The 26,622-nt window shown below is 44.8% G+C and overlaps 1 protein-coding gene across 7 annotated transcripts in view; it reads left to right on the forward strand.

Moving 5' to 3' along the window:
* Positions 1-26,622, forward strand: part of lrp4 (low density lipoprotein receptor-related protein 4) — a 472,786-nt gene that overhangs the window by 309,390 nt on the left and 136,774 nt on the right. For all 7 annotated transcript variants that reach the window (XM_068046457.1, XM_068046460.1, XM_068046459.1 and 4 more), the window contains exons 4-5: positions 25,467-25,580; positions 25,840-25,956. In XM_068046457.1, coding sequence (XP_067902558.1) covers positions 25,467-25,580; positions 25,840-25,956 — 231 coding nt within the window. The remainder of the gene's footprint in view (positions 1-25,466; positions 25,581-25,839; positions 25,957-26,622) is intronic.

The following is a 26,622-nucleotide window of genomic DNA, read 5'->3' on the forward strand; positions in this document are numbered from 1 at the left end:
CAAGGCATAAGCCAGGAGTATGATGGAATACTCTTCACTTGCTTGAATCAGTGCAGCTCCAACAACACTCAAGAAGCTTTACACCATCCAAGCCAAAGTAGCCCACTTGATCGGCACCCCATCCACCACCTTAAGCGTTCACTCCCTCTACCACTGGTGTCCAGTGACAGCAGTGTGTATCGTCTACAAGATGAACTGCAGCAACTTGCCAAGGCTCCTTCGACAGCACCTTCCAAACCCACGACCTCTACTACCTCCAAGAACAAGGGCAGCAAAAGCATGGGAACACCACTACCTGCAAGTTCCCCTCCAAACCACACACCATCCTGACTTGGAACTGTATCGCCATTCCTTCCCTGTCGCTCAGTCAAAATCCTGGAACTCCCTCCCTAACAGCACTGTGGGTGCACCTACACCACACGGATGTCAACAGTTCAACGGGTGGTGGTGAGTCACCACCACCTTCTCAAGGATAATTATGGATGCTGCATAAATGTTGGTCTTGCCAGTACCGCTCACATTCGTGAAAGAATTTTAAAAAACTGTTTTCTATCCCTTAGCTAGTTTTGCATCTACACTTCTCCTGTCCCTTTTATCTCATGGGCTTCAATTTTGCTATCAAGTCTAATATGTGATATTTATCAAATGCCTTTGAAAGTCCATTTACACTACATTAAAGACACTGCCCTCGTGCACAGTTACCTCATTCAATACACATTTATTTTCTCCTTGCAGCAAGAGGGCATCAAGAAGGGAAACAACACTAAACAACATAATCACTACTACGCAGGCCTTCCCTGCCCTATCCCCAGGCCTAAATAATCATCAAAAATCAAGACGATGCATGACTTCCTAATACCATGACCTGCATTGTTGCCAGCACAAGCATAGACGTGCCAAGCAACCTGTATGTACCCCAGCACTCCTCCCAGAAATACCTTGTAATCAAAGTATGTAATGATTTCATAAAATATGTATGTGGATGTACTTTTTAACAGTTCCATTGAAAAAGCCAACCTTTCACAGAAGTCACAGAATGTAGGTGGTTAGACTGAGTTAGCAGGCTAAATTACAGCTCCTTTGAGAATGCATTATGGAGGTCATCAGTTGGATGATCAATTTAAATGCAGCACATCACTTTAAATTTTACAGGCATTTTTATTTTTAAAATGGAATAATTGTTCATGCAAAAAAAATCTAATGAAGCATAAAAGTAGGCCTAAAGGAAAGAATTAGTCATGTGGAACCTTGTGAACCCATGTTGCTTTCTGCAGTAGTGTTGAGCTGCTTCTAGCTCTTAGTCATCATTTTTTGGCTCCTTTTTCTTCTTCTCCTGAGAAATGGCTCATTGCTACTCATCTTCCAGAAATGTGCATCTGCTTCTTTCAATGGCTACATTATTTAACGAGTAGCAGAGGACTACCATTCTGTGACCCTGTCCCAAGCATATTGTAGTCCAACATTAGAACTGTCATTTGATTATACCAAATGTCTGCTCCATTTATGTTGCTTATCAAATCAACTTGTCTTCACCCGAATAAGTAGTAATAAGCAGAGCACTCTGGAAACCATATGTTGAAGGATCTCAACACCATCTAGGACAGAGTAACCCACTGGTCTAGATATCCACCCCCACCACCAATGATGCACTGTTGCCACAATACAGGATGCATTGCTGCAACTCGCCAAGCTTACATCAACAGTACTTCCCAGCCCTGCCATCTTTACCACTGAGAATCACAAGGGCAGTAACATCATGGGGACATCATCACCTTCAAGTTGTTCTTCAAGTCACACAGCATTCTGATGGACATATCGACCTGGATATTTTGTGGGGCTTTCAGCTGTTTATGCCATAACTCTGAGGGCTCCACCAATCTCTTGCAGAAGTCACAAAGGGGCGGAGCCCAAGAGCACCCTGTGGAATTTAAGGCCTAGATTGCTGTTTTGTTGTCATGACTGGATCAAAAGCTACTGTGGGAGCAGCATCACTGCAAGGACTGTATGGTTCAAGAACAGGTCTACCATTTGCCTTTCATGCAATTAGTGATGGATGATAAGTGTGGCCTTGCTGATATTGCCCAAATCCTGTGAATAAGTTGTTACGACCAGGTGAGAAAGAGGTCTAGGGTTCCCTTTCAGCCTTCACCTGGTCTTACTGCAACAGGGTTTAATTTTAAACACTGTTTTTAGCTCCTCCTTGGTGAATCCTTGCTCACCGCTTTCTGATTATAAGGCAAAGAAACCAGCATAAACAAGCTTTCTTAGGTTTAAAGAAGAAAGATTGAAATTTATTAAACTTAACCTTAAACTCTAATTTGGTTAACTACTATGGATACACGACACGCCCACGCCAGTATATAAACGCGATACACACATGCCGATAGGGACAGAAAGAGCAGTAGAAAAATAAAGTGGACACGTTTAAGGCAATCTCTGAAGAGGGTTTTTGTTACTGTGCCTCGAGCTCGCTGTAGAGTCCTTGATTGTAGGTAGATCTTGCTTTTCGTTGGGGCCCAGTATTCTTCTTAAACCTTGTTCACTATAGGAGACTTTTCTCTCTTGGGGTTCATGTGTCTTCAGTGGGTTTTGGAGTTCCGTGAGAAAGAGATGGGAACATTCAGGAGAGGCTGTGATGAGCCAGCCAGGAGAGATCTTTTCAATCCAGGAGCAAACAGCTTTCTGTCCAAACTGTACAAATTCTAAAAACACAGGTTGCCCAGCAGGTTAGTCATGTGACTAACTGATTTGACCATGTCCGTTTGTGTATTCGGCCATCTTAGCAGTCAACTTGGAATGCGAGCTCCCCACCTTCAACGTCTGGTGATCAAAAGTCCATTGTGGGTTGAATGTCAGGAAATGGCTGCTTTGTCCTTCCAAACACTCTCTGTTAATATGCAAATGCCTTTTTTGCAGCCAAGGTCTGGCAGTCCTTGTAACAGGCCTTCTCTTCTTCCCAGCAACAATTTAAAATTTAATCTCTATGTGGTGAAATTAATATGCCTCATTCTTGGCAGGTGGGGGCCTGCATGACAAAGTAAAAACAAATATATTTGTAATTATTTCTCAGTGGTTGCAGATTAATTGGATGATCATCAAATTATATTCTTTTCTGTTAACGTGGGGTATTGCATCGTTACTAATTTCATGCTTAGAATGTGTCAGTTGTGTCCTTTTCCTGGAATGTCACAGCCTTTCCTGTTAAGTGGAACACGTTTGTTGATTTTTATGCATTCAACAGCATGTCAAAACAGACATCTATGGCCTGGTTGAAAGAGCATTGAACTACAAACTCACTGACCCTTGACAACCCTTCTGTTGTCAGGAGCCCATAGCAAAAAAAGTTTTCTGTTTTTGTTTGTATCCCTATAGAGTAGCAGGGTGGTGATGTTGCTCCTTGAGATCGGGTCTGTTTGAGAAGATGGTGTAATTTATCTAGAAATTTTTTGATGGTGCACAGTCTGCTCACACATTGCTCTTGGTGAGATCAAGGTACTTCTGTCACTGGCAGTAGACACACTACCCGATGTACTGGTGGATCTGTCTGGTGACCCTCCAACAATCATCCCTGATCCTTCTCTGCTGCCTGATGGTCTTCTCCTCTTCAACATGTCTAGCCAGGAAAGTGAGATTTGCTGCTGGACTCATGTTACTTTGTGGACGGAAACAGCTGATGTTTCTTGTTCTGTTGCATGTTGGACCTCAGGTGACCTTTTCTAAGGCATTAACTCCATCTTTGTACCATGAGTCAGTAACAAAATATAGATTAGAAGGCAAGTATGTCAAAACTTGCATGTTAATTTCTAGTTGATGCTTAACAAAGATTAACAAGCTAAAATAACTTGGGAGCTGTGTGTTAGCATGCAGTAAATGAGTTTGATCTGGGAAGAAATTTGAGAAGTATGGACAAAAATGTAATGCTGCAGATGGACCAAAATATTGTGCATTGCCATATCTGGATATGCATTGCCTTGAACATACAAAGTCATTTTATCCCTTTAGTTTAAAAAAAAATTGTACTAAGGATATGGGCAACACTAGCAATACAGTATTTATTGTCCATCCCCTAGTTAGCCTGAGAGTATTAGGAGTCAACCAGATGGTCTGGGACGGGAGTCACAAATAGGGATGGTAGGTTCTCTTCCCTAAAGGATATTAGTGAACCAGTAGGGATTTCACCACAGGACAGGGAGGTGGACACCTGCCTCTTCAGTTTGGACCAGGAGAAGGCTTGTGACAGGATATTGCGCACCTACATGATGGACGTGCTCTCCAAAATGGGGTTTGGGGAGGGAATCTGCATTTGGGTCCAACTGCTGTACACAAACATCATTATTGCATTTCAAACAATGGGTGGGAATCGGAAAGTTTTCCGATCAAATCTGGAGTCAGGCAGGGCTGTCCTTTCTCCCGATCTTGTTTGTTTACTGCAATGAACCTTTTGCTGAGTCCATCAGGAACGACACTGGCATTAGCAGAGTGACAAACCCAGGCAGCGGAGGTGCACAGGTGAAAGGCTCCCTGTACATGGACGACATCGCTGTCTTCCGCTTGGATCCGCTGTCCGTTTGCTGTGAACATTTCGAGCTGGTCTCGGGAGCCAAAGTAAATCGCGGCAAGAGTGAGGCCATGTTCTTTGGGAACTGGGTTGACCGATCCTTTGCTCCCTTCACTGTCAGGTCAGACTACCTGAAGGTGCTGAGGATATGGTTTGGAGGGGCCGATGTGTGTGCCAAAAGCTGGAAGGAGTGTGTAGCCGTGGTGAAACAGAAACTGGGCATGCAGGAGCAGCGCTCCCTCTTCATTGCGGGTAAGAACCTGGTCAGCAGGCGCGAGGCGCTCATGGTGTTGCTGTATGTGGCGCACGTCTGGCCCATACCCCGCTCTGCACCGTGGTGGTTACCCGTGCCATCTTCTGCTTTATCTGGAGATTGAATTGGACCGTGTCCGCAGGGACACGATGTTGAAACCTCTGGATAAATGGGGGAAAATACATACCCAACGTCATTGTCTTCCTGATGGCCACCTTTGTGTGCGGCTGCATCAAGCTGTGCTTAGATTCCCAGTACGCAAACACCATGTGTCACTATGTGCTGAGGTTCTATCCTTCCCGAGTGTTGCAAAGGATGGGTCTGGTCACACTGCCATGGAACGCTCCATTCAATTGGACCATGTCGTATCACCTGTCCCTCGTGTGTTTTCTTGTGGTTAAGAGGATATTTGGCAGTTCCTTGGGTGCAGGTTGCCTGCCAACCCTATCAAATACACCTTGTGACTTCGGGAAGCTTAGAGAAAAATAAAAAAGCAAAATAAATTGAGAATCAAGAGTTTTTTAAAAATCTGAGCATATGAATAAAAAGCAGTTCATCCCTTGTTCCATAAGTGTTGATCTGGTCAAAACCAAATTGGTATGCCCTGCCCTCCTTTGGCCAGCCTCACAGCATGAACTGTCTTTGGTTTGTTTGCCCATCTTCACAGCAGCAAGAGATTAAAGAAGAATAGGAAAGATAGATTTAAAATGAGAATCAATATAGCTGAACACCCAGATTTGAACGATTTGTTAATAAATATTTGGAAATGTTAAGTTTCAGTTTCACAATAGGCTTAAGTAATCAAGCACAGTGAACACTGATCATTGGACAGACTAATATAATCAAACCCAGATCAATGAAACCATTGAACACTGCAGCAAGAGATAAGGGGCAGGAGTGAAGGTGGGAGGGCACAAAATTTTGCGCCGCCAACCTGTGTGCCGGTTCCTTGGCTCCATCCTATGCTTGGGCCATTTTCCTGGAGGCGTGATTGGGGAGGCAGCACTTAAAGGCCTATTAAGTCCAGTTAAGAGGCCAACTGGGATTTTCCAGTCGGCCTCCAGGCCCCTGCAGGTGGCAGGAAACAGCAGCAAACCAGGATGGGGTCAGCTGTCCAGGCAGGCTTAGAGACCACCTCTTCCTGCCTGGTGTAGCAGCAGGCACAGACTGTGAAGGGACTCCCCCCACCCCACCCCCCCCACCCACCTTTGACCTCCGCCACCAACCCCACCCCCACACCCCCTGCTCGCCTTTGGGTTTGTTTTCCTTAGAGAAGAGAAAGTTGAGAGGAGATGTGATAGAGGTCTTCAAAATCGTGAGGGGTCGAAGACGGTAGAGAGAAACTGTTCCCGTTGGTGGAAGGGTTGCGAACCAGATGACACCGATTTAAGGTAAATGACAAAAGAACGAATAGTGACATGAGGAGATACTTTTTTTATGCAGCGAGGGGTTAGGATCTGGAATACGCTGCCTGCGAATGTGGTGGAGGCAGATTCAATTGTGCTTTTCAAAAGGGAATTGGATAAACACCTCGAGAGAAAATTTGCAGAGCTACAGGGAAATAGCAGGGGAGTGGGACTAGCTGAGTTGCTCTTGCATAGAGCCAGCATGAACACGACAGGCTGAATAGCCTCCTCCTGTGTTGCAACCATTCTGTGATTCCCTTTGACAATGGTGGCCTGGCTTCAAAGGCCATTTTTGAATTTTAAATGTGAAAAAGTTGGAGAAACAACCTATATTTTGGAGTGCCCTCTCTCACTCATTTGTCATTGCATCCTGCTGCTGCTTTCAAGCTAGAAGGCCTCCTATTGGCCCTCCAACTTTGGGAGCCCACTTGCCATCCTTAATTGGAGGTGAGTCTGCCCTCTGGCTACTAATTGGCCGAAATGGGGAAAATCACAATGAGTGACTGTTTCCCACACAGTGGGCTGGATTTTGTTCCCAGCCCAACGTTAGGTTTTGTGGTGGGGCGGGAGAGGAAGGGTGCTGAGAATTGGAGTGGCAGCGGTTGCCTCGTAGCCCGACTTCGGGATTGCTGGGCCCAATCTTGGTGGTAGGGAAACTCCGTGGCGGCCCCTCTGCTGCTCTGTGACGGGACCCGAGTTTGCATATTTAATTATGTCTTTGCATTAATTAAAATGTAATCCACAGCGATCTTACCTTCAGTTCCCGATCAGTGTGACGTGCAGCACTCACCACCTTCACTTCCCATCCAGGGAAAACTGGCGCCACCGAGGTCGGGAAGGGGTCAACTCTGCACTATGTTGTGCTGTTTGCAGGACTGGCAGCCTTTTAAAAATGGCGCCAGCACCTGCTCCTTCATCAGGCAACGCGTTAAACAGCATTGCTAAGACCGCCCCCGCCACGTGATTGGGGGGGATGGGCGGGTCGGCTGTCCTGCAGATGCTAAGTAGTTGCCGGATGCAAGATCGAGGCAGTGCAGTGGGAGAACAAGATCCAGCCCATAGTGGGGTTCAGACCCCCATTTGAGCCTAACACTGGGGTTCAGAAGCCTGCAGGAAAATCTTGCCCCAGAATCTCATTATAAATTATTTACTGAACACACAAAGTCTCATTCATACATTTATACGTTTGGTCACAGGCCAATCTGATTTCAGTTGGTTATTATCATAGTATGTATTGCGTCTAAATCAAGGTGTATATATGTATATTATCAGGTTTCACAGGATAGAGAAATTTCAGATTTTGGATCAAGTGCAAGTATTCTTTTACTCCAACACGAATGGCTTCTTGATTTAATTTGAAAATGTACATTTTTTGATGGAAAACAAAAATAACTAGGTTCAGTTTTTTGCACCTTTTAAAAAAAATCTCTCACGTGATATCTCCCATCCCCTTTTCTCCCGCCATTATTGTTCTTTCTTTCTGGCAGGTGAAACCGCAGTGAACTTGTACATAGTTTAAGTGTAGTTTTCTGGTCTGTAAAAGCTAGCTTGTGGCTTGCTTTAAGTTGGCATTTCATGGTATGGTGAAGACTTTTCATAAATGTAAGTGGTGTATCTAAATGTCAGGCAATGCTGAGGCTTCTGTAACCTGACTAGAATAGAGGCAGAAACTGTCAAATAGGTCTCTGCCTCCTTTTCCTCTGCCCTGCTTTATATTCCCCAGGTGCAGAATAGAGGGAAACCTGACTGTGATAAAGGAAATTTAAAGGGATAATAAGGCAAGTTCATTCTCAACTAATATGGATACAGAACAGCATTTTGTATTGACACTGCTACCTCCAAAATGCATTAGAGTCCTCTTTTCTATATTTTTAATATAGGTTCGATTTATTCACAAGTATTTTCACAGATATAGAAGTCTACCTTTCAAATACTGAATGCTTCTTCACAGCTCTCATGCACTTCTATAAAATACAACAGTTTTATTTTCTGTATATTTCCTGCTAAAATATGATTATAATTAGAGAAATGTGCTGAAATGTAGACCTCCCCCAGTCTACAGTATATTTTGAATAAATAAATCTTTCTTTGTAAGAAAAATGTACTGCAGAATTAATTTGGGGTGAGACGGGAATGTGGCGAGGTCCCCGGACCACCACCATCCCGCCCAATTATATGTTCTCCCCACCTCCGAATCTGATGCGGGAGAGAACATACAATTCCACCTCTTGAGGGCAACTGGGATGGGATTCCCACCAAAACCACACGGTTACAGGTCCTGCTGAAGGATCCCACAAATTTTAGTGACTATTTTATGTGTCATGGTCCTGTGGTTTTTTTTCGGGAAGTTGCGGTTTGTCTTTAAGGCTTAAAAAGGATCAGTATTGCTTTAAGAACCAGCAAGCCTCAGGAGTTATAGGAAGGTTCATTTTCGCTGCCTTAGAAGCAGCCATTTAGAGACTGCGATTCAAAGGGTGCATTCTTGTTACCATAGATACAGCCACTGGGAGTGAGTATCAAGCGATACATTAGTTACAATTCAATTTTGAACTGGCTTTTTAGTTGAAGACAGTTTGTTCTAACAGAACATAGACACAGAGGACACATAGACAGACAGCTCTCAACCATTTAAACTGAAGGAATAGGATTTTAGTCTGTTTAATTATTATCTCTCAAAATTCTAAAAAAGTCAAGCCAAGAACAGAGATCGCTGGTAATTTGAACTGAAGGAAGGGAAGTTAGACTGTGACAATCTTTTATCCCTCAAAAACTCTAAAGTCAGATTTATTCTATTGAAAGCGTTCGCAAGTTGTTAATTGTTGAAATCCATCGCGGAAGAAGGAAAGCATCACCTACTGCTGGAGTTAGACTACGGACTGTTCTACTGTGGAAGTACCTTTTTTTTCGCAACAGATGGCTGTGAGGACTTCAAGCAACATTCTGTGAGGACTTCAAGCAACATTGGACTGTAAATTTGCAAGAGCTCTATTTTTTTCTATTTTAAATGTTGTTTATATCTTCATAGTGTTTAAGAATTTAGTTCTTCTAATTAAAGAGTTAATTTGTTGATGTAAAGACACCTGGTTTGGTTAGCCTCATTTGGGGGTTAATAGATGGTACAATTTGGCAGGGTCTTTAATTTGGAAAGTTTTAAATGATATGTTAGGCAATCTGTGGAGTGACGGGATTGAATTAACAGTGTGTTTCTCCCACCACATTCAGAATCGTATATTTTGATTAGGGGCTTTGACTGCAGCGGTCGGTCGTAACATATGTGACATCCTCAGAAGTCTCTGGCATTGCCTCTCTGACATCTGAAGGTAGTTTGTCCTTGTCCTGAGAATTCGCTGATGTGCCATTGCCTATCTTCTATAATGCCTTCCCTGGATGGCATCATTCTGAGCAGCCTCACCCTCTTGTGCTGGTTGCTGCTGGTGTTGCTGCATCAGCCTCAGAACTGCAAGAGCCCTCAGTCGCAATCTCTGCTGTTCTTCGCGAGGTAGTAGAAAATTAGGTGTATGAGATCTATGTCTTTGCAGCTTTGCAACTATTACAATGAGACCAGCGTTAAAAATCACCCATGTTTTGGCATGGAGCTGTAACATTGAAGTTATGAGCAGATAGCTTTTATGTGCCTAACGTTGTACCCAGCCTGAAATCCACCCACCCATCATTGGTCTCCTCCCAGTCGATTTGCAATCCTTGAACGGCCAAGTAGTTTCCAGTATCATTTGGAAAAATGATGCGTGTTTCAATAGAGGCAAGTTTCCCCACCTTTCACCCTTCTCCTGTCATCTTCCAGCCTGCACCCATCACCTTTGACCCACCAAACACTATCTTTATACCTTCCCTTTATGATTCTTGAACCTCCCCCCATTACCTTGGACTGGATCATTATTAACTTGGCATGCCATCTTTCCCCACTACTCCTAGACCCGTCACCATCAATATGCCCACTTTGATCCTTGATCCTTCACTTAATCACCTCAATGAAATTGTTGAGTCGCGTCCACCTCCCTATGATTCAATAAAATACCCAGCCCTAAGTCTTGACCTTCTTCCCGACTGGATCCAACTGCCCCCTGTTACTGTGAACGTTCCCTCTAGCAGCCAGTACCCTGAGTTTGCCCCACAGGACCCTGGCATGCACAGTACTGATCCCTCCCTTTAGACCCATCATGACCATCACTTTAATCTTCGCTCAAAACACCCACCACCACCTCCCCACTCCCCACCTCCAGCCAACTGCGGCAGCAACAACACCTAGTACACACCATGGGTTCTCGATCACTCCCTCCCCTGCACCTCCAGCCACCCGAGACCCCACCCTGTACTCTCACCCCACCTGCGCCCACATGCCTTCCCTGCCTTCCCCGCAAAGGAATCATCCTTGCTGGTCCGGAGCCTGGAGCCAAACATCCATTCCAGTGTTGGCCTTCCTTATGCCAAAGAGTTCACGAAAAAGAACATAGACCTCATTTTTTTAAAATTCATTCATGGGATGTGGGCGTCACTGGCTATGCCAGCATTTATTGCCCATCCCTAATTGACCTTGAGAAGGTGGTGGTGAGCTGCCTTCTTGAACCGCTGCTGTCCATGTGAGGTAGGTACACCCACAGTGCTGTTAGGAAGGGAGTTCCATGATTTTGACCCGGCGACAGTGAAGGAACGGCGATATAGTTCCAAGTCAGGATGGTGTGTGACTTGGACGGGAACTTGCAGGTGGTGACGTTCCCATGCATCTGCTGCTCATGTCCTTCGAGGTGGTAGAGGTCGCAGGTTTGGAAGATGCTGTCTAAGGAGCCTTGGTGCGTTTCTGCAGTGCATCCTGTAGATGGTACACACTGCTGCCACTGTGCGTCGGTGGTGGAAGGAGTGAATGTTTGTGGATGGTGTGCCAATCAAGCGGGCTGCTTTGTCCTGGATGGTGTCAAGCTTCTTGAGTGTTGCTGGAGCTGCACCCATCCAGGCAAGTGGAGAGTATTCCATCACAGTCTTGACTTGTGCCTTGTAGATGGTGGACAAGCTTTGGGGAGTCAGGAGGTGAGTTACTCGCCTCAGGATTCCTAGCCACTGACCTGCTCTTGTAGTCACGGTATTTATATGGCTACTCCAGTTCAGTTTCTGGTTAATGGTAGCCCTTAGGATGTTAATAGTGGGGGATTCAGCTATGGTAATGCTGGTGATGGTGCTGCTAGCGATGGGGGAGATGATTCGATTCTCTCTTATTGGAGATGGTCATTGCCTGGCACTTGTGTGGCGCAAATGTTACTTGCCACTTATCAGCCCAAGCCTGGATATTGTACAGGTCTTGCTGCATTTCTACACGGACTGCTTCAGTATCTGAGGAGTTGCGAATGGTGCTGAACATTGTGCAATCATCAACGAACATCCCCACTTCTGACCTTATGATTGAAGGAAGGTCATTGATGAAGCAGCTGAAGATGGTTGGGCCTAGGACACTACCCTGAGGTACTCCTGCAGTGATGTCCTGGAGCTCAGATGATTGAGCTCCAACAACCACAGTCATACACAACAGCACAAAACCGACTGGTGCACACAACCTTTAAATGAACATGAAGCGGGTACCACGAGATTCCCGTGCTGCCCTGACTGAATCTGGCAGCTCGAACGTAATTTGAAATATTTATAAGGTAATGCGTATCCATGCTATGCAAATGTATGGAAAGCCGCAGGATGGGGTGAAGCCTGAGGCGCCACAAACAACAACAAAAAAACGCTGTCAGGAATGCAAAATACCAGCTCACACCTAATTAAGTCACCCCACCTGCCACAAAAGCTGCTCTTGCAGGCCCCATTAATTTCCCCCATTATAACTCAGTTGAAATAAAGAAATGCCCTTTTTGTGAAACCCACACTGAATCAGAATTGTTGCACAATCTGAGGCCATTGTAGGAAGCCATTGGGTCAGACTAATGAAGCTTTATTAAACCAATATTCATGCAAAACTCTTTACTTTGAAGGTAATTCTCACTGATTCAACTCTGTCATATAAAAAAGCCCTATTACGCATACTCAAGTTGCAAAATATGGTCACAGTTTACATCTTCTAAAGTGAGGCTCACTGCTTTTCATTTGAAAATGTACCCTGTTTTATTAGACCTCACTCAGAAAACAATGTATTAATCTACGGGTTTAAATGCACTTGTAAACAATTTGTATCTTCTTGATCATAAACTTCACTCCCCTGATGCTGGTAATTCTAAGTCGCTCAAGGATAAGAATTCCTCTCACTGACCGTAGGGCAAATCCATCACTGGCACGCAGTCATCAGCAATTACTTATCTCCCTTCTGAACTCTGCTACCTAGCAACTAGCAAACCATGATAAGCATATCTCGTTGGATTAGGTTTTCTTGGCCATGCAATCTGGATGATTGTGAGTTCCTGTGCAATTGTTACCAAATGCAGAGCCAGTGTGAACCCTAGCTGATCACAGTGGTGCATCAGTTTGGTGAATATTCATATTTTAAATATAAGCACTGTAACCCCAAATGGGATGAATGTAGTTCACTTCAAAGAAATGAAACATATTATAACACTATGACAAGTAAATGTCAGAGAAAATAACCCTGCACAAGGGTGTGGTATGTCCATCAATGATACTTATAGAATAATGATGATTTGGCAAAAAAAAAATGAAGGGACAGTATGAACAGCAGAAAGGTACAGATCAATATCTAGCACCTGTCTTTTATTACTGCATAACCATGGAGAGTAATGTCAACTGCTTTATTTATTAGGCTGATATTCTCTCTTTTTTTCTCTTTTGGGCCTCCTTATCTCGAGAGACAATGGATACGCGCCTGGAGGTGGTCAGTGGTTTGTGAAGCAGCGCCTGGAGTGGCTATAAAGGCCAATTCTGGAGTGACAGGCTCTTCCACAGGTGCTGCAGAGAAATTTGTTTGTTGGGGCTGTTGCACAGTTGGCTCTCCCCTTGCGCCTCTGTCTTTTTTCCTGCCAACTACTAAGTCTCTTCGACTCGCCACAATTTAGCCCTGTCTTTATGGCTGCCCGCCAGCTCTGGCGAATGCTGGCAACTGACTCCCACGACTTGTGATCAATGTCACACGATTTCATGTCGCGTTTGCAGACGTCTTTATAACGGAGACATGGACGGCCGGTGGGTCTGATACCAGTGGCGAGCTCGCTGTACAATGTGTCTTTGGGGATCCTGCCATCTTCCATGCGGCTCACATGGCCAAGCCATCTCAAGCGCCGCTGACTCAGTAGTGTGTATAAGCTGGGGATGTTGGCCGCTTCAAGGACTTCTGTGTTGGAAATATAGTCCTGCCACCTGATGCCAAGTATTCTCCGAAGGCAGCGAAGATGGAATGAATTGAGACGTCGCTCTTGGCTGGCATACGTTGTCCAGGCCTCGCTGCCGTAGAGCAAGGTACTGAGGACACAGGCCTGATACACTCGGACTTTTGTGTTCCGTGTCAGTGCGCCATTTTCCCACACTCTCTTGGCCAGTCTGAACATAGCAGTGGAAGCCTTACCCATGCGCTTGTTGATTTCTGCATCTAGAGACAGGTTACTGGTGATAGTTGAGCCTAGGTAGGTGAACTCTTGAACCACTTCCAGAGCATGGTCGCCAATATTGATGGATGGAGCATTTCTGACATCCTGCCCCATGATGTTCGTTTTCTTGAGGCTGATGGTTAGGCCAAATTCATTGCAGGCAGACGCAAACCTGTCGATGAGACTCTGCAGGCATTCTTCAGTGTGAGATGTTAAAGCAGCATCGTCAGCAAAGAGGAGTTCTCTGATGAGGACTTTCCGTACTTTGGACTTCGCTCTTAGACGGGCAAGGTTGAACAACCTGCCCCCTGATCTTGTGTGGAGGAAAATTCCTTCTTCAGAGGATTTGAACGCATGTGAAAGCAGCAGTGAGAAGAAAATTCCAAAAAGTGTGGGTGCGAGAACACAGCCCTGTTTCACACCACTCAGGATAGGAAAGGGCTCTGATGAGGAGCCACCATGTTGAATTGTGCCTTTCATATTGTCATGGAATGAGGTGATGATACTTAGTAGCTTTGGTGGACATCCGATCTTTTCTAGTAGTCTGAAGAGACCACGTCTGCTGACGAGGTCAAAGGCTTTGGTGAGATCAATGAAAGCAATGTAGAGGGGCATCTGTTGTTCACGGCATTTCTCCTGTATCTGACGAAGGGAGAACAGCATGTCAATAGTCGATCTCTCTGCACGAAAGCCACACTGTGCCTCAGGGTAGACGCGCTCGGCCAGCTTCTGGAGCCTGTTCAGAGCGACTCGAGCAAAGACTTTCCCCACTATGCTGAGCAGGGAGATTCCACGGTAGTTGTTGCAGTCACCGCGGTCACCTTTGTTTTTATAGAGGGTGATGATGTTGGCATCGCGCATGTCCTGGGGTACTGCTCCCTCGTCCCAGCACAGGCATAGCAGTTCATGTAGTGCTGAGAGTATAGCAGGCTTGGCACTCTTGATTATTTCAGGGGTAATGCTGTCCTTCCCAGGGGCTTTTCCGCTGGCTAGGGAATCAATGGCATCACTGAGTTCCGATTTGGTTGGCTGTATGTCCAGCTCATCCATGACTGGTAGAGGCTGGGCTGCATTGAGGGCAGTCTCAGTGACAGCATTCTCCCTGGAGTACAGTTCTAGGTAGTGCTCAACCCAGCGGTCCATCTGTTTGCGTTGGTCAGTGATTATGTCCCCCGATTTAGATTTGAGGGGGGTGATCTTCTTGATGGTTGGCCCAAGAGCTCTCTTCATGCCATCATACATTCCTCTGATGTTTCCGGTGTCTGAGGCCAGCTGAATATGACTGCATAGGTGTTGCCAGTAGTCGTTTGCGCAACGCCTAGCTGTTCTTTGTGCAGTACTTCTGGCTGCTTTAAGTGCTGCGGATGTTAAATCGCTGGGGGCTTTCTTGTAGTTCAAAAGTGCAATGCGCTTAGCGGCTATGACAGGTTCCAGCTCTTCATTATGAGATTGAAACCAGTCTGCATTTCTCTTCGCACTTTTGCCGTAGGTGGTCAAAGCTGACTCATAGATGGCGTCTCTGATGTGGGCCCACTTGGTCTCAGCATCCCCTGTGGGAGTGTTTTGAAGGGCTGTTACAAGTGAATTTAGAAATTTTTGTAACAGCTGTGGGTGAGAAATTCTGCTCGTGTTGATGCGCGGGTGGCCCTTCTGCTTGGAATGATGCAACTTCTTTGGTCTGAGTCTAACCTTGCTGCACACCAGGGAGTGGTCGGTGTCGCAGTCCGCACTGTGGAAGCTGCTGCTGATATTGTGGGTCACTATAGTATGGCATTTTGATGGAGTAAAAGCAAGTGAAATGTTGATTTACTGTACAATGGCAGTCAAAAGGGGTAAGAAATTGGTTTCACCCAGTTGTTGGGCAACAAATAGGCATTTAACAAAACAGTTTCACAGTGGAACATCCTAAGCCGGAAAATGTGGTGGCTGCCATATTGATTGAGGCCCTCTGAAACATGAATAATATTTAAATAGGGGTCCTGCACTAGTATTAGGATCCTTTTGGGAATTTGCTGCCAGGGAGCAGTTGATTCCATTATTCTTAAGCCTGCCCAGCAACACGGTGGGCACACTCAGGAAACAGACTGCATCAAGAGTATTTAAAAGATTCCTCACCTTCATTAAGGTAAGTTTCTGGATAGCGGTTGCTGGGGATTTTTGGAGCCACTTATTGGCTGTTTAGACTGAATTTGGAAAGTTTTGTTGTTCGAGAGCAGTTGGAGAACTGACCTTGGCCTTCAGCTGCACTGTTTTACTTGATTGGCTGTTGTACAACTGGGAATTGCCATGAAGGTGCCACACCAGGGGGAACAACAGTAGCAGCAGCAGCAAACACAGCATCACAGATCTGCAGAATGTCAAAGAAGATGGTGGAGGCAGGGACACAGGAGGCCTTAAAGAAACAGAATGTCATACCTGAAAATGGCAGAGAAGCATTATGAGAAGAGGCTTGTTTCATTCGGCAGGTAGTCATTGATCTATGATATCTGTTGCAGCAGGAATTGGAGCCAAACATCAGGACACACAAAGCATTGCCTTGTGCCTGTTAAGGTATCAGTAGCCTTCAAACTTCTATGTCACAGTCTCTTGCACGGCTGCAATAGGTGACATCAGCAACATCAATTTTATGTCCTTAGGGCCAGCAAGCACAAGTGACAGATTACATCATCTTCCCCATTGATGTTGCTGGTCAGATTTTGCCTGCATTGATGGATTTCCCCAAGCACAGGGCATAATTTAACTGCACACATGTGGCCCTGCCCTTTGAGAACCAGACATATTTTATACCAGGAAGGGTTCCATTTCTTGAATGTGTAGAAGGTGTGTGACCACAGGCAGTGGATATTGCCTGATTTTGTGACAGTAGCTGTGATGTTCACACTGTGCCACTCCTCATTCCCTTTCTGGCTTCCATCCAGACCAGCGGGGTGTCAGGCTGGGTCTTTGGAGACAGGGTCTATCCCCTCTACACATGGCTCGTAACTCCTGTCAGGAACCTGGCTGCAAAGATGGAGTGCTGATATAATGGCTGGAATTTTCTCCACTTAAAAAAACAGTTCAGGGTCACAACCACTCTCATGTCAGCAGTGCGCCCTCTGGCGCGATCAAACGGGACGCGTTCGCCATCCAATTAGGGACAGCGGGCGGGCTGATGAGGTGGTAGGGCCAATCAGGACTGGCATGTGAGGGTGACCGGCAGCCTTCACTGTGGCTGCAGTGTGAGTGCAGCTATAGGGACTCGGGCGCAAGAAAGACACCACTACCAGAGGGAGATGAGGAAGAAGGGGCTGGAATGATTCTCTTAAGCCCCAGCATGCTCAGTAGCAGCAGGCTGCATGAGAGTCTGCTGCAATGTCCAGCCTCTGTCTACCCTTGAACACAGGCTTCCCGTTTTCATGGGAATATTCGTAGTTCTCATGCAAAGCTCAAGTCGCTGGGTTTTCCCGGTGTGCACTCGCCTCCTGTGAGCTGGTGAGTCGTGCACACTGCGGGAGGCCCTGTTGGTTCTGGCAAAAATGGTATGTCACTGGAAAATTGAACTTAATTACCTACTCAACCACCTTAATTGGCTTCCTGCCCCTGCTGGGCAGGTTGCCCCAGCGCCCTGTTACCACCCCCAATAAAAGCGTGTGGAGGTCGGTACATGGCGGGGTGCTGGCCCGACGTATTTGTTGCAACTTTCCCAGCTGTCGCGCCTCCAAACCTGACTCCAAGGGGCAGGGAAAATTTCGGCCAATGAGAGCCACATGAGAACAAGAGTTCTGATTGAGCAAAGCATAGGCATCCTCAACTTATAACCTGTTCTCCCCAACTATAAGCGTCAAGAGACAAGGTGTTGCATCTCCGCCCCTGATCATTCTAAATAACACCCCAGTGGAAGTGGTTAGCAAATTCTGCTACCTTGGGACAATGACGACAGACAATCTGTCCCTTGGTGCAGAGCTCGATAGGGAAAGCAGCTACCACCTTTGGCCAACTTGCGAAAGGCTCATGTGATAACAGCAAGCTGACCCTCCGGACCAAGCTGATGGTTTATAAGGCCTGTGTTTTCAGTACCTTGCTGTATGGCTGTGAAACGTCGGTGACTTACAGCCACCAGGAAAAGAAGCTCAATAATTTCCATCTTCACTGCATTATGGGTATATCCTGGCAGGACAAAATCATAAATGTGGCAGTCCTCTCAAAGGCAGAGCTCCCAAGTACGTTGGCACTAATCAAATAGAGGCAACTTTGGTGGATCGGACACATCCGCAGGATGGAAGATGGTTGCATACCCAAGGACCTTCGTATGGTGAGCTAGTCGGGGCGCCCAAAGCTCGCTTCAAGGATGCTTGCATGCGTGACATGAAGACCCTAAATGTCGAGTATCACATCTGGGAGCCACTAGCTGGTGAAAGAGGGAAATGGTGACACATCCTGTGGACTGGTGTGCAGTACCACGATGACCAGCTTGGCAACAGGCGCCAACATCAAAAACAAGAACTCACAGCATTACTTGGCAGCTTCATGTGCATCACTTGTGGCAGAACCTGCCTCTCAAGGATTGGCCTTCACAGCCATCAGCAAAGATGCACCAAGAGCCAACATCCCATCTTAATGAATTGTTGCTGTGTGTCCATCATGCTTCATAGATGGAAGGATGCCAACCATATAGGCATCCTCAAATAAACTTTTCAATATCTGCACCTCTCTGAAAATGGGCCCAAATGAGTTTCTTACCCTAAGTCTTTTATAAAGAACTGTATGAGCAATAGTTTGTTTTAGACTGTTAATTTTGCATATAATCATTATTTTCTGGTATATGCAAAGGTAGTGATCATTCAGCCTTTTTATACTAATCTGGCAATTTCACAATCAGACTCAAACACTGAGACAATGAAGATCTTGATGGATTTTGATCAATACAAAAGTGGAATTGTTAGTAAATGACAAAAAATACAATTCTCAAAAGTCTCATAGTAAAAATACTTTATATCCATTAATGAGGACAACCATAAATAATGTGTGATCTACTGTGTCAAAGGTAGTGGAGCATTACAGAATGTTATGATAAGCACATCGACACTATGGTATATAGAGGGAGATCTAATCCCCAGCTGCACTCTTTAGTGTAAATAAGTTCTCTTCTCTCAGTGGCATTGTGAAAATGTTGGGATCAGGGAACTGGTTTTAGCAATGCAAATATAGTCAGCTGGTCCTGTGCAATGGATGTCCCATGGGGCTTTGTATAAAAGTATAATCCAGCACACCTCAGGGGAGACAACTTTTCGATTGGGAAGCCAATCAGACAGCATAGCTGCTGTTCTTCTGTAAATGAATCCAGTTCAGAAGTGAAGATAAAAGCACCTAATGAGCATCATAGTGCTGTGCAAAAAATCATAATGTACATACTTAAAAGTTGAAGAAACTATTTATTTCTAACTGTGTTTTTATTGCATAATAGTCGATCCACCATGGCTGTTGCACACGAGGGACCAGACTTAGAACCCTGCCTCAACCTTTCGGAGCTCCACAGTTGTGATTCAACAGCGCTTGCGCAATTAACAGCCTGATGCCAGAATCCCAGCCCCTATAAAGATGGGGATCCCGCCTCCAACATCTGCTGGCCAATCAGAGGGCCAGCAGCTCAGTGGTATTGGCAGCGCCACCGGGAGCAGTGGCCACTTCCAGTACTGTACAAGGCCTGGGAGCAGGCCCTGCACTGGAGACTGGCAGAAAAGGTAAGTGAGGCAGGGTTGCCGGGGCAAGTCTGGTAGGCCCCAGAAATGTGGGGTGAGGGTGGGCGATGAGTGTAGAGTGGGTGTTACAGGAGGTAGGGTGTTGCAGGCAGGGGCCCTTTGTGGACCACAGATTCCATACATGGGGGAGGCTCCCCTCCTGCTGCTGGCTTAATTTCAGTGGAGCTGGGAAGAGGCCCTTAAATGGCTAATATTTGGCCACTTAAGGGCCTCAATTGGCCTCTGGGCGGAAAAGCCGTCTTCAGCTTTTCCTGCCCCCAACTTAATTGCGGAACGACAAGAAGGTGCCATGCCCTCCCACCCCACCTCCCATCGCAATTCTACAGGCCCCACTGCCTCCTAGCCCATCTCTGGAGGGGCGGGGGGCCATTAAATCCGGCCCTCTGAGTCCAAAAAAAGTGTGTCTGAAGCTGAAGTGCAGTTAGAGGCCAAAGGATAATTGAAGCAGAGCATACAGAATCCCCATTCTGTCATACATTCTATCCTAATCTTCATAAATTCCTATGTCCATATTTATACTGGAAACTGCCTTTATAAATTTATCACACTATAATTTGACCCTCCTACCAGTGTTGACACTCCAAGGGGAACAGGATACAAATAAAGCACAATATGTTTACGTACATGCAAACATAATTCAAGCCCCTTTTTAATTCATGTGTTCTATCATTCATTTTATATATTTCTATGATACATTCCTAGGTCCTAATTATTCCTATTTATAATGGAAACTATCTTGAAAACTTGTCATGCTGCAGTTGCACCCTTCCACCAGTATTGTCATTGCAGCAGCTCCATTATTGGGAGGGCGTAATTACAGTTTGACAAATCTTTATAGACAACTTCTATTTTTCGCATGGCCTTGAGAATTTATAATGGAAAAAGGTTGCTATGTGTATACAAGATGCAAGATCGTTAATATTACTAGAACTAATGCTCCAGCACTAGCTGTGCCTCTAGCTAAACTGTTCCAATGCAACTATAACATGGGCATCTACCTGACAAAGTGGAAAATTGACCAGGTATGCCCTGTCCACAAAAAGCTGGCAAAGCCAATCTGGCCAATTACCACTCTCATCAGTCTAATCTCAATCACCAGCAAAGTGATGGAAGGTGTTGTCAACAGTGCTGTCAAACAGCACTTATTCACCAGTAAACTGCGCACTAAAGCTCAGTTTGGGTTCCAACAGGACCACTAGGCTCCAGACCGCATTACAGCCTGGGTCCAAACATGGACAAAAAATTTGAATTCCAGAGGTGAGGTGAGAGTGATTACTCTCGTCATCAATGTAGCATTTGATTGAGTGTGGCATTAAGGAGCCGTAGCAACATTGACATCAATGGGAATCGGGAAAACTCTCCACTGGCTGGAGTCATATCTCGCACAAAGGAAGATGGTTGTTGGAGGCCAATTATCTCAGCCCCAGGACATCGCTGCCGAGTTGCTCAGAGTAGTGACCTCAGATCAACCATCTTCAGCTGGCCATCAATTACCTTCCTTAAATCATAAGATCAGAAGTGGGGATGTTCGCTGATGATCGCACAGTGTTCACTTCCATTCACAACTCGTCAGATAATGAAACAGTTCATGCCCACATGCAGCAAGATTTGAAATAATATTTAGACTTGGGCAAGTAACATTGATGCCACACATGTGCCAGTCAATGACCATCTCCAACAAGAGAGAGTTTAACCATCTCCCCTTGGCGTTCAACTGCATTACCATCACTGAATTCCCCACCATCAGAATCCTGGGGCTTACCATGGACCAGAAATTGAACTGGACCAGCCAGTTAAGTACTGTGGCTACAACAGCAGGTCAGAGGCTGGGAATTCTGCAGCAGGTAGCTCACCAAATTATTTCCACTGTCTAAAAGGTCCAAGTCAGGAGGGTGTGATGGATGAGTGCTGCTCCAACAACACAACACGCAAGACATCATCCAGGACAAAGCAGCCCACTTGATCAGCACCCCATCCACCACCTTAAACATTCACCATGGGTGGACTGTGCTGCAGTGTGTACATTCTACAAGATGCACTGCAGCAACTCGCTAAGGTTTCTTTGACAGCATCTCCCAAACTTCTACCCCCTAGAAGGGCAAGGGCACACACAATCTTGACTTGGAAATATATCAAAGTTCCTTCATCGTCAAAATCCTGGAACTCCCTCCTTAACAGCACTGCGGGACTACCTTCACCACACAGTATGCAGCAGTTTTAGAAGGTGGCGCGCCATCACTTTCTTAAGGGCAATTAGCGACGTTGCCAGAAATACCCACATTCCATGAATGAATAAAAAAACCTAGTGAACCACCCATGGTGTTGCTCCTGGGTTTCAGATGATTTGTGGTTTTACAACAATTGGGTTAATTATACCACGTAGGGGATAACCTCAGGGTCACTGATTTACAGTGGCTGACGAAGCCAAATTCCATTTTTATTCAAATCTATTCTGCAATTTTACTGGTGCTTTAGGGATTGAATTTCATAACTCTGTTGATCGTTCAATGAAAATTGTAAATCGGTGAATTTTAATTCTGTTACCTATCTATATTTAATTTTTAATCCTGTTGCATATTTAAAGCTAAGACACTGCAAGTCAGTTTGCAAGATACATCAATTGGAGGTAGAGAGCTGGTATTTAGCAGTACTGGGAAGTGCAAATAAGTTTAGCTATACTTGGAGGCAGTCCTGCACTGTGGTAGCACTCGGGGATAGTACTGGGTTTTTGAAATTCTGGGGAATGGTCATGAGGCTTGACACAAATGGGGTGGAATCCTAGAGTTTGAGGGATTGTGAAGTTTGCCAGGAGGGAGTCCTTTGATTTAGCATCACTATGGAGCAGGAATCTGAAGTTTGGTCAAACTGTGGAAGGTGGAGCTGAGGTTTGGCACAACTGGGGATTGAATGTGCAGTTGGGCTTACAGTGCATACCTGATGTCTGTCAGCACTAAGGGTAGGAACTAAGGTAGATCATGGGCCTGATATAAAAGTTTGAGAGGGTATCTTGTGGTACCACTGGTTTGAGATTTTCTAAGGGATCTTCAGAAATATTAAATGTGGCATTTTGTATTGGTTTCTGGATGTGTATCTGTCAGTGTATTTCTATCTCTGTCTTGGTTTCTCACAGCTCTAAGAAAATGTAAACATCAACAAAATACAGGTGCCAACTAGAGCTTTCAAAATTCAACTCAATTGCTTTTTGCTTGAATAATAAATTAAAGGAGGAAAAATGATTTCTCATTCTTTCGGTCGTCATGACTGACAGCTGTGAACAATTAGAATGCTTACATCCTCATTCCTTTATAGAACATGAGAAAAACTACAAGCAAACAAGTACAAATAAATAGTAAACTGTCACCTTACTTTCTCACACACATAGGGCTGAATTTTATGAGGCCTCCAGCGTTGGGGGTCGTGGCGGGTGGGCCCGGAAAATTCTTCCAGGAGAGGCCGGCTATTACCTCCAATGCCGAGAATGCCCTGCCGCAATATTAAAATGAAATAAAATAAATGCAAATTTGCTTACCTTGTCCCGGCAGCCATCCCACACCGATATTCCGGCTGCTGGCTGGAACCCGGGCACCTTCGGATCTCCATTTGGAGTTGAAGTTCCAAGGCGTGACACTGGTGGCCAGGGGGAGGAGTGAAATTATCAGGGTGGGAGCAGGGAAAACACTTTGTATTGGATGAGGGGATGTTGGGGAGGGGTTGAAGGGCAAAGGTAGCAAAGTTCGGGGGACAAAGTTGGTAATGGGAGGAAAAGTTTTTTGTCTTAAATACATTTGATAGTCATTGGGGGGGGGGTGTGTGGGAGAGGGCTTTGATTGGTTAATAAAGTTTAAAACTTTAATTTGCCCTCCATGTCTCTTTCAAAATTAAAATTGCCGGTAAGGGCTTGCAGCCTTTTAAAAATGGCAGCGCACCTCTATGTCATTTGGGGGTGGTCACTCCGCCCCTTCCATTTAAGTGAGCCCCCACGTGAAATATCGCAGGGGCTCAGCGTTGGCACTTGCGCGAGTGGAACGGTGAGATGAGAGCGCGCTGCTGCGATTTGTGGTACGCTCATAAAATTCACGTAAGCATGCACAGCCTCTCTGCTCAAAAAAAGTCAACATAAATTTTACCTGAAGTACAATTTTTAAATTTATCCTCTAGCTGTTCTTCAAATGATTTTGAAAAGGTTTTGAGCAGAAACTGCTGGAAGCTGAAGAAAAATATTCCATAGTACAGTTGATTGAAAGGCAGTTTGATGCACCCAGGGAATGTGCTTAGACTTATCATGCAGGCCCCCACCTGCCAAGAATGAGGCACATTAATTTTTCCACATGGAGATGAAATTTTAAATTGTTGCTGGGAAGAAAAGGTCTCTGACAAGGGGTTGCCAGGCCCCTGGCTGGAAAGACATTTTTTTCATATTAACAGACAGTGCTTGGAACAAAGGAGCTATCCACTGCTCCAATACAATCCACAAACAGACGTGGTCAAACGTAGACGTAGTCATGTGACTAACCTGCTTGGCAGTCTGGGTTTTTTCTGACTTGGAGAGACAGTGTTTGAACTGAGAGCTTGCAGAAAGCAGAATGCTCCTGGACTGAAGAAGACCTCCTGTCTGTCTGCCTGCTCTCATCTCTTTCTCACGGAACTCCAAATCCCCTGAAGACACATGAACCCCAAGAGAGAAAAGTCTCCTACAGCGAACAAGGTTTAAGAAGAATACTGGGCCCCAACGAAAAGCAAGATCTGCCTACGATCAAGGACACTACAGTGAGATCAAAGAAGCGTAAGACAAAAAACCTCCTAAGATATTGCCTCGAACATTTCCACTTTATTTCTTCTGTTTTCTTTCTGTCTCTATCTGCATGTGTATATCACGTATGCATGCTAAAGGCCTGCTCAAGTCACAAAAAAAAACCCCGACCCGAACCCGACGGAACCACATCGGACCCAAGCCCGACCCGGCCCAAGTTCCTCCATTTTCCCCTCGAGCCCGGCCCGCCCCGCCCTGACCCGACACATGTCGTCGGGTCCCGTCGGGCTCGGGTCGATTAGCAGGTCTTTAGTGCATGCTAGCGTGGGCGCATTGTGTATCCGTAGGCGTTAACCGAATTAGAGTTTAAGTTTAATAACATTTCAATCTTTCTTCTTTAAACCTAAGAAGACCTGTTTATGCTGGTTTCTTTGCCTTGTAATTGGAAAGTGGTGAACAAGGATTCACCAAGGGGGAGCTAAAAACAGTGTGTTTAAAATTTAAACCTTGTTACAGTAAGACCAGGTGAAGGCTGAAAGGGAACCCTAGACCTCTTCCTCACCTGGTCGTAACAGACTGCACAATCCAAATTCAACTCCAGAGTCATAGATCTGAGCAAAAATATCAAGAGCAAAACCACCCTTTTCAGAGAGGCTGGGGCCTTCAAGACAATTAACCTTGACATGGTAATTAGAAGACTCAAAAGACAACTCAATGGGTGAATTTAACTATGTCATTATGAAATATTTAATTGTTGCTTAAACTTTTATATTGCACTTCAGAAATTTCAAACACTGAGAATAAAAAAGGCTAATGAAAAATAATCAGAAAGTATTTGAATGATTTGTGGGAACCTTGTTGCCAGGATGCATGATGAATAATCTGTTTATAAACGTAAACCCCATTTTAAATTTGGATACAAGAATTTACATTGGGGAAAAGTTGACACAAAAAGGGTGATAAAAATGTAACAGCGGGCAGGCATCAGGTTGTGTAGACAAGAGGTATAAAGAGGTACAAGGCTTGTAATAAGATGCACGTTGATTTAATGATCAAGCACAGTAAGAGAAGAATGACAACCAGAAAAGGCTGAATTTCAAAAGTTTGAAAGAAGTGTAATAACTGCAAATGAAATGCTTAATTCTGCATCGCTGTGAACAAAATTACCACCAGTTGCAATCAGAGCCACTTAATTCTGCTTTTGATTTGCATTTCAGCACCTCGCGAGTGTGAAGAAGATGAGTTTCACTGCCAGAATGGTTATTGTATCCGAAGTCTGTGGCATTGTGATGGGGACAATGACTGTGGAGACAACAGTGATGAACAATGTGGTAAGTGCTACACTAATTGTGGTCTACCAATTTTTGAGAAGAAGCATAATGACAAGCTTCCTATTTAGAAAACATCACTTTAAATCACAAGCAGGTCTTTGTGGAGCCTTTTGTCTATTTAAATAGCTAATCACAGCCTATTGTTCCAGTCGTTGTGTCCATTTTTTTATAGAACGCAAGTTTGGTGGCCAAGTGTTGGTCAGCATTGTTTTGCCTGAGGCGATGATTTTTTTTGCTGTCTTTTGTTTTCCTATTGCAGACATGAGAAAATGTTCTGACAAAGAGTTTCGCTGCAATGATGGCAGCTGCATTGCAGAGCACTGGTATTGTGATGGAGACACAGATTGCAAAGACGGTTCTGATGAAGAAGGTTGTCGTAAGTATTAATTTGGGATTAAAGAGCGATTGCCAGTAACTGCAGTGCATATTTTTAAATGCAATATATCAGTGTAGTGGTTACTTAGTGTTAATTACATTATAATACTGCCCAATTACTAGTTGTAAATGGCAAAATGTCATGCCACCAAAGCGTTTATTAAAGAACTTTCAATGGGCCCATTGTTCCAACAAGATCAAAATAACTGGTGAATCTTTATTTCTTTCCTTCATATTTCAATTGTGCATAATTTTCTTAATATTTTTAGTAAGATTTTGAACAAAAAACCTGACAGTGGCACATTCCCTCCCAACAGAAAATAAAGATCTGATGAAAGGCCACTGACCAGAAATGTTAACTCTGCTTTTCTCTTTACAGATGCTGCCAGACCTGCTGAGTATTTCCAGCATTTCTTGTTTTTATTTCAGAAAATAAAGTTGGTTTTGTGTACGTCTTCAATATTCTTTTTGGAATTGAGAATATGAGGAACCAAACCACAACTGAGCAGCATCCTCAGATGTGGGTATTAAAAGAGTTTCTGGTGATAAAGACTTCCTATACTAAGTATAATTAATGAAAGTCTGAAGGAAACAGCCATAACACAGTGCAACTTGCCAAAAGATATCACGCAGCGAAACTTTTTTACACACTTCGCATTGTACCTAA

Source organism: Heterodontus francisci, chromosome 14 (genome assembly GCF_036365525.1).
Source record: "Heterodontus francisci isolate sHetFra1 chromosome 14, sHetFra1.hap1, whole genome shotgun sequence".
In the NCBI taxonomy this organism is placed as follows: domain Eukaryota; kingdom Metazoa; phylum Chordata; class Chondrichthyes; order Heterodontiformes; family Heterodontidae; genus Heterodontus; species Heterodontus francisci.